Consider the following 14932-nt stretch of genomic DNA (forward strand, 5'->3'; position numbering starts at 1 on the left):
TTTATCCTTATAGCAAAGTGATAAACAACTGATATAAAGTGATAAGTTGTATAAGAATGATTACTTTTAGGAAGAGAGTGCCACAGATGAAAGTAATGGAGTAAAACCAGGATGGGGTTCAATTGAAGCAACTCAACTGATCCTTAACAATCTTCTTTATTTAACAGCAACATTATCTGATAAGCATGTGAAAGAAATTTCATTGCTATGGAATACATTAGCTATATCACATCCAGCAAATTTATCAATAATTATAAATTACCTATTTGTGATGGCTTCCTTATCTCCTGATATATTATTGCCATACGTATGTTTTTATTAAATTTTTGCTATTTTATAATCAAAAAAGCATATAATAGTTAAGTGCTACAACTTTTTGGATTTTTTGAAAATAATATTAAAATTATGAATTAGAAAAAATGAAGTGATGTTATACAATAACTTTTGCTACATAATTGATCGTTTCATTGAAGAAATAATAAGTGATGAGTAAGAAATAAAAGTTATTTAATTCAATTTACTTCAATTAATTTCAAATATCTTTAGACAAAACGTGTATGCTGCTTGTTAATGGATTCAAATGCGCATAATTTGCTGAAAATTTTAATGAACGATATGGATTGTATAAATGAGCAATTCAAAGCAAATTTGGAACGATGTGAAATGCCACCATTTTATCGTTTTCAAAATACTTTGGAAACAGCACATGAAAAGCATGCAGTAGTAAAAATGAAAGAAACTACTTCTTGTACTGCAGAAGTGGATTCAACTAGTCCATTAAAGGTTTTCATTTCATATTTTTGCATTTTAAAATACATTTATGAATTTATTTTTGAATTCTAATAGAACTTTTGTCGAAATATTAGTTTAGTGAAATTTTCAACACTTTTCTTGATTGTATAAATCGGCTTTGCTGTTCCTTACGGTTTATAACTTATTTAGTTGTCTTTTTTTTTCCTTGAAGATCAAACTAATCCCAATTTTTTCCTCAAAGATGATTAACAGAACAAATCTTATAATGATTTTTTAATTTCTGTTTTTTTTTTTTTTGGATTTTATACATTTAATTTTTATTTCAGATCAACGCATCAGATGAAGACACTGTTAGTATTATTCATGATTTACCAATGCCAGCTTATGGAGGACATTACTCAAAGCTATCGTCTTTTTTGCCAACCACTACTCAACCAGTATTGTTATTTACAAAGTAAAGTTTCTTTTTTTTTATGTTGTTGATATTTTTGTTGCATTTTGAAATTGACAATTAGTTTTGTCCGCTTGAATTTTTTTTTTTTTTCATTTCTCCTTACATTCTCCAGCAGTATATATATATTTAGCAAGAAATTTTTATTAAACCAATTAAAATTTGAACATTGTTTGATGATCAAAATATGTTAATCGAAATTAATTGAACATTATCTGATAATTTCATCCTAATTTTCAGAAGTAGTGTGGCATTACTTCATGTAACAGATTTATTGCGATGCTCTTCATCAGAAGAATGGTGTGATCATATACCATTGTTGTTACATATTGCTGTCCTAGGATTGGATTCATTACGACCACTGATATGTCATCATTCACGACAACTTATCATTAATATTATTTTATTGCAATCTGGTGAAATCGTTTCTGCTTCACAGCTATCGAATATTTTACTTACTAATCAGGTTTGTATCGTATAATTACAAAATCCAGTAATATTTATCGTTTAAAAATTTTTGAGAATGAAGTTAATTTTCTAAAATTTGTCTAAAAATCAATGTGAGAAATTGCTAGTGAATTAATTGAGCATTTTGGTTTTGTTTATAATTAAAAATTCATGTAACATGAGCGATCATTCAAAGAGCTGTAAACTTAAGATAATTAATTGAACAGCTAAGAAATTAAAAAAAAAAAAACAAACAATTCGATAAAGTATTATTCAATAAAGCAATGTGATCACAATTATCATTTTTGTATCTCTCTAATTCATTATGTTATGTTACTACTGATCATGTTACTTTGTTTTCTTAGCTTTATGAAAAAATTGTTTTCTTTGTTTTATGAAATTTGATTTTAGATAAATTGGGGCGATCAAGCAAGTATCACATCGAGTGCTGATGATAGTCGTACTGATAGTGTTGCACGTGGTGAAACACCTACTTTTTCAACAATGAAATGTAATGAATACCAACAAATGCTGCTAGGCAATAATGGTTTATTTAGTACAACATCCGATCTAATTCAAGCATTCATATGTTGCTTATCTGATAAGTTAGTTATATTTTAATTTATATATATTTTTGCAAGTATTTTAAAAGGAAAAAAAAAATTATGATATTAGAAATTCTATAGTAATAATACTAATCACACTAAAAATGGGTCATCCTTTCTGAATATTGTGATTATTAATGAGAAATAGATAGGTTGGCATGAAGTGATACTTCTTATTCTTACTAATAAATGTGGAATCTAGGGCACTGAAAAAATTATTTTTTATTTAAAACAATATGTACAGTATCGAGCAAAACATTCATTATTAAGAGTTTGACTGGAAAAAAATGAAAAGCACTTAAAACGTCGTTTTTTTTTTTTTTTTTTTTTTTTTTTAAGTATACTTAATTTAATGAACTAATTCAAATTTTGATGCACCAGTATTTTCCTTAAAGCTTATTTTTATAATTTTAAATTTATTATTGTCAAATTTTCGAATTCATTTACTTGCATAGCTGTTGATATCATTTAGAATGGATAAACCTCTTTGGGCTAACGAAGATGTGACACCACGACAATGGCGAATTGAAAGTGCAGCACAGCTCGAATGTATGGTACGTCATCTAGCTGAACTACTGATTGAAGCAATTCCAAATTTAGCATTACGTTGGTCACAGCTATCAATGGGAATGGCATTATCAACTTCAAATCGTCATATTGCTGGTCGTTGTTTCCAGATTAATTCTGCTCTTTGTCAGGTTTGTCCTATATATATAGTGATAAAAAAGTTGAATTAAAATATCTTTTTTTAAATTTTAAAATTTATATTCAATTTAATTAAATAATTTCAGTCATTATCATCATGGATTCCGAATATTTTGTCACGTTTAGCAGAAACAATTGGTGAGCCACATGAAGAGACACAATCCTATATAACAGATATAATGCTTTGTCTTCAAATAGCTGTCTCTCATTTAGTTTTAATACCTCATGCACCAAATATTGTCCAATGTCCTACTCATACACGTTCTACATCCTATACACCAGCTGTACTTCATCAAATTTCAAATGCAGCTCTTTCAACTGTGTTATCACCAACTCGTGAACGAAAAGGTTTTCTTTTTTTAATTTAATTTAATTTATAGTAAGGTCTAATAGCATTCATTTGAATTCTATAAACATCTTTTGATTTTTTTTTTCTTTCCTTAAAATCTTTTTTAAAAAAATTCTTTTTATACGAAAATTTTTCTTTTACTAACTGCTAACAGTTGAGTGAATTTTTGACAATTTAAATATACTGACTCTTCTACTAGATCCTTTTGTTTTAATTCATAAAATTGCTAAAAGGAAAAATACACTCTATTATATCTAATAATTGTTCAATTATTGCTAGTTCTGAGGATTTCCCTAATGTATTTTATTGATTCGTCATGTTTTGTTGAGTTTGAGGCTGTTTTGCCGAAATTATTGTGAGTTTTTGCCTTTTTTTTTTAGCGACAAAAGATAAGATTTTTTAATTTATTAGTTTCATATGATTTGTTATGACATGAGCTTATTTTTCAGATATGCGACATTCAGTTTTGGTAACCAATGAACGTGAAGTGCCGACAGGTTTAAGTCGAAGTAAAAGTGCAACAGCTTTGAAAACTATGGATGTTGGTGCTGGAGAAGAAAATTTCTCAACACTTTGTCAGTTATTCTTAATTGCTGTTGCGATGCTTGAATCAAATTTTGATAACGAATATCTTCTTGCACTGCATTTATTGGATAAGGTTATTCTTATTAATTTATGCTATCATTTAGGAGTAGAATTCTGGATAATGTGACATATCTTCAAATTTTGTTGGTCATAAACTAATGTCACAAATATTGTTTACTTATAAAAAAGTGCCGAGTTTATTATCTAGTTCATAGTTCTTGCCTTCTTTTTTTATTAACTGTTTTCTTGTAAGCCATGATTGTTTCAGAAACAATCTCTCACCTGATATGTTATTGGTATGGGTTTGAAGTTTATGCTCATTAATTTAGTCGTCTATGAAATGTTTTTATTCTTGTAATTTCAAATTCAATTTTTCAACTAGATGACTAGCAAATTATCAGTATTATCACTCCTTTGTTTCATTAATGATACTATTAAATGTTAACTAGTGACTAACGGCATTACTTTTTTTTTTTGCATTCAGTGTTGTTACTAAGTCATTAATACTTGAATAGTATTATTAATAAGAAAATCCGTTGATAAGAATAAATTTAAGTTGTAAATTAATCAACTTTTCTAAATGATTTTTCTCATTTTGTTTAAACAAAAGAAATAACTAGTTCGTTGATTATGAAAGATGCATTTCAAAGTATTCACTGAAAGTTTTTTTCTTTTTTCTTGCAGGTGTTTGATACAGCAGCTTCAGATAAGGCATTATGCTTGCAACGTCTGTCAAAAACAGTTTCACAATTAGACTGGAAAAATTATAGTGGTATTGCTGGCTTAATCGTAAAAGGTGAATTTATCTATAAATAATTTTTGAAAAATTTCTACCTTTACTATTTTTGAAAAATTACCAGGTCTTTTTGATTTGTAACTTTGGTATTGAAATCAAAAATTTCTTCATTTTTCGTAACCTTAATATAAGGTAATAAAATACTATAAACAAGGAAAAAATCAAAAAAAAGAAAAAAAAAAGCTGAATATCCACGCATTATTTCATACTTTTTAATAGTATTCTAAATCAGATTATCAGTTTATCACCTTTTATCGTCTTATATTTGAATTAAAATCTAAAATTTGAGAAAGATTGCTTGACTTAATAGTTACAATAATGTTAAATTTTTTGTTATATGTAATTTACTTTTATTCATTGTGGAATTTCTAGGTGCAACGATACAATCAGGTTATGAATTATCTCTGTCATTGCTACTGAAATGTCTGGAAGTAATAGATGAACCAGCAATGGGACCATGCAGTCTGTTACCTTTACTGATTACTTCATCTATGCCATTACTTTTGCTTAATTTTGAAACACCTACACCACTTTGCTTATTGATTACCAGGAAGTTAACTGAGGTAAGTCAAATTTTAAATGGAAATTATAAAATTCATTATGCTATCTTAGTGTAAAAGTCTTTATTTTATGCTGTACTGAAGAACTGTGAGAGTTAGTTACATTTCAATTATAATCTAAAGATTCAGCTAGGTAATTTCTTGTTGGGACTTTAGTAATCATGAAAAATAAATTCATGATTGTGCAAATTTCAACTTTTTCATTCAAATTAATTTTTAATAATTGCATACTAGATTAAGAATGAATTATGTCAGTTCACTGTTTATTATCAAACAAATTTGTTTATTTTGAAGAAAAGCATTTTGTTGTTTTAAATCGTACATTTCCACAAAATAGGTAACATTTCATTTTAGTTTCTTTCGGAACGGATAACAGAAACGGAAGAGCAATCAGTTGATAATCCACTTTCCCATTTATCATCTGTATGTTCTCATCCAATAAATCTATATTCTGTATTAAAAGCTATACTAAGCTTATTTATCAACCATTCTTTTCAACGTTTTGTTTACTATTAGTTTTTCAATTTTTTTTTTTGCTTTTCACAGTTTGTTTTAATTTTATTTTGATTTAGTTCTTTTCTTTCCAAGTTCAATTTTAGATGATGTACAAATACTCCGAACGTTGTTTTCCACGTGATCGTTTCCAGTGGGCAAAATGTGTATTCAAATATATGTATGATGGCTTAACACCTGATCATACTCAGCTGTTCGTCCTTCTTGCTGAAGTTAGTAATTCTAGTTTTTTTTTTTTTTTTTTTTCTCTGATCCATCAAGGTTGATGATACATATATGTATATTATATTATACATACATATATATATCATATTTTAGTGATAGAATGAATTAAAGTTTAGATATATCTTATTCTATTATTTGATTTCGAAAGAAAGTTATTTTTTCAAATTCACTATCAAAATTTATTTGTAAAATTGAAACAAATTAAGTGTATAAATTTTAAAATCTTAAATTGATATAATAGTACTTTGGTACAATTTTTATGCATATCATTTTTAGATTATAGATATTGTTAGTTTTATTGTTCCTTTTGGTTAGATTATTCTTCTAATGCATATTATCAAGTCGTATATAGTTTGACCGATTGATGACCGCATGATATGTGTAGTAGTGTGACCTATAAGAAGTATATATGGTAGAGTGATGATACTGTTGCAGTGTTTAATATGAAAGATTTGAAGAGAAAGATATGCATAATTTTATGATGTCACCGCCAAAAGGTCACAATCTTTCATCATAGCTTTATGGCGGTGTATCGAATAAATTTGGAAACCTATGTTTAAAGAACTGTAGTAATAGTAGTAGTAATAGGTAATAATATGAGATTAGGATTGAGAATGATTGAGGATATGATTGTGACAAGCGGCACAAATAACACAAATTATTTATGAATAATTGCAATTTATATATGCTCAATTACCTCGAGAATTGTCATAAAACAATTATGACTGTATTCTTCTCCTTTCTTATACCCGAGTTTTCCCAGAGGAATTTAAATAATGAAAAAAAAAAAAAAGAGAAATGATAGGAATATTATATGCTATTGCTGTATTATCTTTGATGAATTCATCATTTAACTACAGCACTTCATTATATTTAATTTTGGAAAGTGTATGGTAAAATTGTCTAAATCATAAATTATTAAAATATTACAACGAGAAGTAAAATAAGAGAAAAAAAAAAAAGAAACTATTCGTAGATTTTACAATTATCCATCAATCTATTTTGATAATCTATTTTGATTATCATCAATGTGCTCTTATTATCATTGAAATAATTGGAGACGAGAATACTGTAAAAAGCAAAAAAAAAAAAAAAAAAAATGAGAAAAGAAAGAAAAAGATAAGCCTAATTATAAGATGAAATGAAATATAAACAAGATTCAATTTTTTGCATTTTTTAAGAAAATACTTTAATCATTAGTTGACCATTACATTAAACAATAAATGCATTTTATATAATATATATTTAAAAAGAAAGAAAAATACTTTAGAATTAAGAAGAAATAGATGTTTATGAAAAAAAAAAAAAAAAAAGTTTGATGTGTATCTTTAGAAACATAGATTGAAATTAAAATTTTAATAAGCATAAACAAAGTTTGTCTTTTACTTTGATAAACTTTAATGTGCCTTCAATAGAAACAAAATATTTGAGATAAAAATTAAAATAATTCAAATTATGAGCAATTGAAATATTCTCTAACATAGAAGTTATAAATTTTGATACTATATCATTGTTTATATTAACAACAAAATTAAACAAATTTGATTTAATTAAATTAGAAAGCATAGCATAGATTTATTTTAATAATTGCATTTTAATATTACAAATGTTTATTTTAATATTACAGATGTTGGAAAGAAGTATAACATCATTACATACTTATATACTTTCTTGTTTACATTTATTGGCTGGTAATGCTGATTTATCACGATGTTCACCGTTATCTTTAAATGCTCAGGTAATTTTTTTCTTTAATTTGATTGTTGTTTGTTTAATTTATGCTTTACCTTTTTTTTGTTTTTTTTTTTTATGAGTTGAAAAAGTTACTTGAAATTTTATAAGAAAAGTATTATTTTTTTTTTTTTTTTGACAATAGATAGGAATCTCTTGTACAAATTTTTATAATAGAAATAATGATTGATTAAAATAAAATTTATATGTGATAAAGGATTGTGTTATTTTTAAAATAATTTTACATATATCATTTTATGCTGAATGATATTTATAAGATTTATAATTTTTAAAAAATACAACAGTGAAAAGGTAAGAAAATAACTGAACGAAAGATAAGCAAAAGATTTGTGTGAAAAAATTTTAAAAAAAAGAAAAAAAAAAAAAGATCAGTGAATAAATTTGGAAAACTTTTACAATTTTGATAGAAATATTAATAAATTTATTACATTTGAAAAGAAAAAAATCCTTTTCATACTTATTTGATTAGTTTTAGTTCTTAATCCAATTTTTTTTTTTTTTTTTAATGTCAAATTGATTTTTTTACATATCGTAATTTTAACAATATTTTATAAAATAATAATAAATGCAAGGATTTGTTTTATTTTTTTTAAATTTAAACGATTTTTTTTTTTTTTTGAATAGAAAAGATAATACATACCCTTAAATTATATTATGTATTATTTTCAAAAATTTAACATTCAAATTTAAAAGTTCATTTATCAGTAAGTGTAGATTGTTATCAGTTTTAGACATAAAGTGCTATTATTTACTGTTTGTTCTTTATATGAGATAGTTATTGAAATAAATGCACCTGTTGTAATGAATTTTAATTTTACTTCCCCTTTCTTTTCCCTTGTTTTCTTCCACCGATTTTTCACCATATGTTATTGAAATGATGTATGTTTGATTTGAGCCGCCATTAAAATAATCGCCATTAAAATTTTCCTTTGAAAATTCTTTATAAAAGATTTGCCGATTATAATCTATCCTTGAAAAATTTTTATAATGTTTTAATATTATCTAGAAATATATTTGTATATGTGTGTGTGTGTGTGTGTGTGTGATTTTCGTCACCAATTAAAGATTTATCTTAAAATACTTTTGCACATGAATTTAATGCTCTAAAAAGACAGATTTTAAAAGTTCCTTATAATAGTTCTCTTTGTCACCTGTTATGCTTTTATTTGTCCATAGGACATAATAATAGTACGAAGGACATCTGTCAACAACTGAATTATACTTTATTCAAATAATTAAACAAAAAGATTGCATAGTTGGAAAATGTTGAAGTGAGTAAAATCACAGATTATTAGAAATGCTATGTGTGTTAGTTTAATGAGATTGTTTTGGGTGAAATTATTGATAAAAAATAAAAAAAATAAAAAATACAAAATGAAATTTTGATCCATTATAATCATTTCATATATTACTGATATAAAAATTCATCATATTTCAATCAAATTCCACAAATCGATAAAGATAGTTCTGCAAAAAAAAAAAAAGGTGAATGAAATTTAACGAAAATTTAAATTTAAAATTCTACTTATCTTTCATTTTGTTTTTGTTTATCAAATATTATAACATTTTTACATATCATTAATTTGTAGAAATTAAATTAGCATATGTTGAAGTAAATCATAAAAATTATCATTTTTTTTTTTTTTTTTTTTGCTGGAAAATTTTTAATAATTTATCAGAATTAATTGTTCCCTTTTCTTATATGAACATTTAAAAATACTTATAATAAGTCAGTTTTATGATTATTCCCATGGGCAAATTATCAATCGCATCTGTATCAGTTTTACTTTTATTATTTCTCATCTTTCATTTCTTATTAATACTTATATATCGATAGTGGTTATTCCTAAAATTTAATGTCTTTTTCATAGCTCATCTACCAAACATATTATGGTTTTTCGGTATCTTATATTTATTTATCCCAGTAAAATTATCTCTTTGATAGAGTCTCTCTACATCTTTCAATGATCTATATTTGCTGAATTATTGTAAACGTATTTATATTACTCATAAAATTATCCAATTAATCTTTAAAATCTACTTTTTATTATTACCAAACATTGTGCATTAAATTCATTGATTGAATAAATTATGCAAAATTTGAAGTTTAAAAAAAGATTAAATTTTATTATTTTCAATGTTCTTTTTCGCTTTCTTTTTTTCAGGTTATACGAGTTGTATCAAAACATCTACAGGTTAGATATTCCTTTAGTTTTTAATTCCAATTAAGGAATGATTTATTTGGATTTTAAATTTATTCATTTTGAGACCAATATCCAGAAGGGTTTTTTTTTTTTTTTTGTTATCGTATACTTAAATTAAAGCAATATTGTTATTAATTTATCATTGAAACATATTGAATCATTTTTTTTTTTTTTTTTACATTATCTACTCATCGTGATATAACATTAATCAAATATAACAAAATAATTAAAAAGAAAGCATAAATTTAGGGTCCAAATTGGAAGGATGCTTCGAAAATTTTGAAATGTTTTGTACAATATGATAGTGTCGCTATTGATGGTCATATATCAGTATGGTTTATTTGCATTTATAGTTGAATATTTTATTTGTCCAATTTAAATGACCCTGAATAAATATCCGTACCATTTACATATGTTTTTCTTATTTCTTTCCTCAAAATGTTACTATAATTATCGAAGTAAGATTAGAGGAAACCTTTTATCCTTTGCGCAATAATCTGACGAATTTAGGAGTAACACATATTTAAGGATCATCTAAAAGATTGTTATAATGGTTCCATTCAGGTACCACAATTAAAAAAAAAAACGTAAATTTTAATTACACCGCATTATAAAATTGACAAACATGTAGTGTAGTGTTAATTACTCGATTACTTTATTGTAAAATTTTTTTTTATTTGTTAATTTATCAAATTCAAATTTAATTCCTACACTTAAATTCAAGAAGATGTTTCAGTAAATTTTGTTAGTACCAATTGTCAAATGATTCTGCTACATGGAAAAACAGTATGAAGGAATTTTTTTTTTTTTGTGTAATTCAGGATGGACCAGAATCAGATGAAGTTGCTCGACCGGAAGGACTTCAATTGGAAGTTCCACTACGTGGTTGCTTTATACCTTCAACTTTACATAAAAGTACTCCAGAAACAGCATCATTACGAAAACATACTACATGTAACCAGGTTTAAGTTTAACATAAATTTGTAAAACTTTACAATTTACAGCTAATTTATTAACTATATTTGAATTTCAATTTTAAATAAAATTAAAACATAATTAAATTTAAAGATAAAAGTACGAGAACGTTTGATCAGTTTACTGAATGCTTCCGGACTTCGTGTTGGTTTACCAAAAAGTGCTTCGGTAATTTTTTCACAATCATTGCATGATATCTCTTATGAACCACCAAATTCAAATTCCACTTCAACAGAACGAATTTCACCATCATATGTTGGTGACGCTGAATCAGCATCATCATTAGCAGTGGATCAATCTGTTACCAGTTCTTTTCCTCGTGTATTCCGGTAATTTAGCTTTCTTTTTTTTTTTTTTTTCCTTTTTGTAATTGAATTAAATTTTAATTATACTGAATAAAGAAAATATTCAAACTTTATTTTTGAAAAGATGAAATTATAATGTAGCATTTAATAATAGTGCAATTATAATCAGTGGTTAGCATTTTTAGTGAATTTGATTTCTTGGAAGCGGAACATGATACTGTATCAGAATCAACAGAATCATGTTTTAACTGGCTTTCAACAATACGACCACATTCTATCAGTAAAGTTGGCATTGATGTTGAGGAGCAGTATCAGGATGATGAATGTACCGAAATTGCTGGTGATCAACGTCCATCATCAGCAGGTTAACATTGTGCAGATGCAAATTTCTTCTTTTCTTTTTTTTTTTTTTTTCTTTATTACACTTTTAAAATGTGCATTATTGATGAATTTACCTTTATTGATGCAGCTTCTGATTCACTCGAAGTATCAAGTGAAAGGACACCACTTGAATCAGGAATTCGTAGTGAAAGTGTTTCCGAAGAAGAAAGTTGTGAAGAAGAATTAGATGAATTTGCTATCGATGACGAAAAGCATCGGTAAGTGCTTTTTAACATCAATTTTTTATGAATTATTAAATTTTTTATGATTAACCAGAAATTCATATGTGTTATAAAATTTATAGGATGGCAGATATGTCATCATTAGCCGAATCTATTCGATGTAGTCATTCGGTAGCATCGGTAGAAAATGTACCACTGAAACGACCTCCTCTATTTCTACAATGTAATCATCATGCTTCAACTCAAGTAAGTTCATGTTGTTTGTATTTGTTTGTTTGTTTGTTTGTTGAAATCCTATGTGACATTTATAAAGTCCAATTTGAAATTGATATTTTATTTGAATGACCTATAAAATTTTTACACTCTGTATTACAATTAATCTTTATTCCTTTCTACGAATTAAATATGCATTAATTAGCTTAAATGATTATCATTATATAAGTACTCTTAGAAGTTCCAAAGTATAACTCTTAGAAAAGTTAGTTAGTTCTTTGGAAAATTTTTGTTTTTTGTTTTTTTCATTTGTTTATTCAGAACTTTACTAGATTTTATGTGAATTGATTTATTAATCAGTAATTGATTTCATCTTTTTATCAATAAAAATAAGATTATTTGAAAACTTGTGTGCGATGAAACTTTGTTGTTATTGATATTGACAGAATGTTATTGAAATATTTGAACTTGTAAAAATTTTCAAGGGTGAGCATCAATGGCTTTCAAGTTTTGTGGATTTGAGTGCTGATGAAAGTGGTGATTTGACGGCGCATGCAACTTTACTTTTTACCCAGCTCTATCGAGTAAGTTATCTTGTATAAGATTTTTTTTTTCTTTTTTAAAATCGATAAAATATATTTAAAATATATTTTCATATTTTGACTCTTTCTGTTCTACATCTGTGTAAAGAAAGTTTGTGTAGAGTTGCCCTAAAATCAGGCATATATCCGAATCCATAATAATCATAAACCAAAACGAAATATTTATATTAAATTATATCATAATTCTTTTGTTTGGTTAGTATATAATCACTAAACGATATTAACTAAAAATTTATCTTGTATAAAGATTTTGTATTAGATTTCGTAGTTCGATGAATAATATAGTCGAGAGAGAGAATAAATTTTAATTTAGTTGAGAATAAATTTTAATATATTCGAGAATAAATTTTAATTTATCATTTCATTAATAAAATTTAAAAATTTTCCTTTTATAAAATCTCAATATTATGTTCATTTGTTCCCTTAAATATAATTTTATGAACTAAATGCTTAAAGACTTTTAATCTGTATTATAATTTCTCGGTATATCATATTACAAAATAGAAATAAGAGAAAAAATCCATCCTGTCGCTTTCATTTGCACTGCTAGTGTTAAGCAAATAAAACATACAGCAGCAAATTGCTTGACTTCATCCATTCAAAATCATCAATATCAATTTCATTGTCCATTACTTATGAGAGAATAAGTTAAATAAATATAAGAGTACTTACTTCATTCTCAAATTACCTGTATGATATCTTTTATGCTACTGGAGAGAGAGAGAGAGAGAGAAAAGAAGATGATATATTCAAAGCAGGTGTTAATTAAGTTTTATATATATTATATATATATATATATATATATATATATATATATAATATCAAAATTGAAAGGAAATGGAAAAGAAAAAGAAAAAATCGAAATGATAATATAATAAAGTTTGCAAATTTTCTCAATAAAACTAAATTAAATGAAAATTTCATCTCCATTTCTAATTTGTATATAAAAAATAAATTTTTAGGAATGTTGTTTGAAATTATCTGGTATATTGCGAGATGCATCACAAGTACTTTCCACATCTCATCATGAAATTTCTGCTCAATTCAGTGAAGCATTGGATCTTGTTCTTAAAATTTTCGACTGTCCATTTCTGTTTGTTACAACTCAACATGTATGTTGATTTTACTAAATTTTTATCCACAAATTTTAAACATTAATGAAAATAGTGAATAATAGGAAAATGAATACTTTAATTTAAAAAAAAAAAAAAAAAATTGAATAATGTTAATTTGGAGTAATTAATTTTGTGAATTCATAGTCAATCAAATGAATTTAATAATAGAGAATCAAATAAGCTTAAAATAAGTTTAATAATAGAGATATTTAATTATTTGACTATTTTTTATTGATCTTTTCTACTTTCATTTTCCCAACCAAAATGGTTTATACTGTTAATATTTCTTTAATTTTTTTTTGTTTTTTTTTTTTTTTGACTTCCATAAATTTTTTAAGGAATTATACATATATATATATATATAATATATAATATATATATATATATATATATACATGAAAATTTCGTTTTACAGTGATTTCAAATTATTCTTAAATATAATTTTATTTGAAAGTAATTTGGAAAATAATCTATACTGCTGAACTGTAAGAAGATATTTTTCAACTGAAATGAAATATTTAAATTTAAATGAAATCCAGTTCCAGAGTTTTGTATTATATTAATTTAATTTTGTTAACTAAAAGTTGTTAAAATTATTTGTCTACTAAATTTGCTGGTCCCTATCTTCATCATTGTCCTTATTTGGTAGTTATAATAATACTAAAAGATAAGGTAAGTATTAGTCATCATCTATTAAATTCCATATTTATTATATTTGAAACCATATGTAAAAAAGCAATCTGTTGATTATTTAATAGCTAAAGGATATAATGAAAGAGAGAGAGAGAGGGGGGGAGACTGAGCTACTTATTAATCAAGTGAAATTTGAATCCAGCATGCATTTTGCATTTTAGCACTACATCTGAAGTAATGCATGCACACTTCAATTGCGCAAACATCAAATACTTTTTACGATTAAGAAGAGCTTACCGCGATTATGTTACCAACTATTATCACATTGCATATGCTATAACATTATCACATCTCAAGCAAATAATTTGCTCCTTTTTTTTAAAAAAAAAAGTATTAAAATAAAAAAAAATTTTTTTTTAAACATAAATAAATATACATCTACTGTCATACTTGTATTATTTGACTTCTTATAAACTATGTAATTAATATTTTTTTTTTTTATTTCGAACGAATTTATATTTTAAAATATTTTGAAAACATTTGAAGAAATAAATTTTTTAGTTAAAAATAAGGTGAAAGTT

At 25.2% G+C, this 14932-nt stretch overlaps 1 protein-coding gene across 1 annotated transcript in view; it reads left to right on the forward strand.

Moving 5' to 3' along the window:
- The window catches only part of Bma-sax-2 (Uncharacterized protein), a gene marked incomplete at both ends in the record, with an annotated part of 37980 nt that overhangs the window by 12265 nt on the left and 10783 nt on the right, over positions 1 to 14932 (forward strand). The window contains 22 exons of the mRNA XM_043076141.1: positions 71 to 307; positions 547 to 783; positions 1080 to 1207; positions 1445 to 1670; positions 2063 to 2256; positions 2729 to 2954; positions 3048 to 3309; positions 3760 to 3968; positions 4580 to 4691; positions 5064 to 5254; positions 5606 to 5674; positions 5851 to 5976; positions 7617 to 7727; positions 9907 to 9936; positions 10195 to 10275; positions 10767 to 10907; positions 11014 to 11249; positions 11411 to 11589; positions 11695 to 11824; positions 11911 to 12034; positions 12487 to 12585; positions 13566 to 13715. Coding sequence (XP_042932075.1) covers positions 71 to 307; positions 547 to 783; positions 1080 to 1207; positions 1445 to 1670; positions 2063 to 2256; positions 2729 to 2954; positions 3048 to 3309; positions 3760 to 3968; positions 4580 to 4691; positions 5064 to 5254; positions 5606 to 5674; positions 5851 to 5976; positions 7617 to 7727; positions 9907 to 9936; positions 10195 to 10275; positions 10767 to 10907; positions 11014 to 11249; positions 11411 to 11589; positions 11695 to 11824; positions 11911 to 12034; positions 12487 to 12585; positions 13566 to 13715 — 3498 coding nt within the window. The remainder of the gene's footprint in view (positions 1 to 70; positions 308 to 546; positions 784 to 1079; positions 1208 to 1444; positions 1671 to 2062; positions 2257 to 2728; positions 2955 to 3047; positions 3310 to 3759; positions 3969 to 4579; positions 4692 to 5063; positions 5255 to 5605; positions 5675 to 5850; positions 5977 to 7616; positions 7728 to 9906; positions 9937 to 10194; positions 10276 to 10766; positions 10908 to 11013; positions 11250 to 11410; positions 11590 to 11694; positions 11825 to 11910; positions 12035 to 12486; positions 12586 to 13565; positions 13716 to 14932) is intronic.

The sequence above is a fragment of the Brugia malayi genome (assembly GCF_000002995.4).
Source record: "Brugia malayi strain FR3 genome assembly, contig: Bm_v4_Chr1_scaffold_001, whole genome shotgun sequence".
NCBI lineage: Eukaryota > Metazoa > Nematoda > Chromadorea > Rhabditida > Onchocercidae > Brugia > Brugia malayi.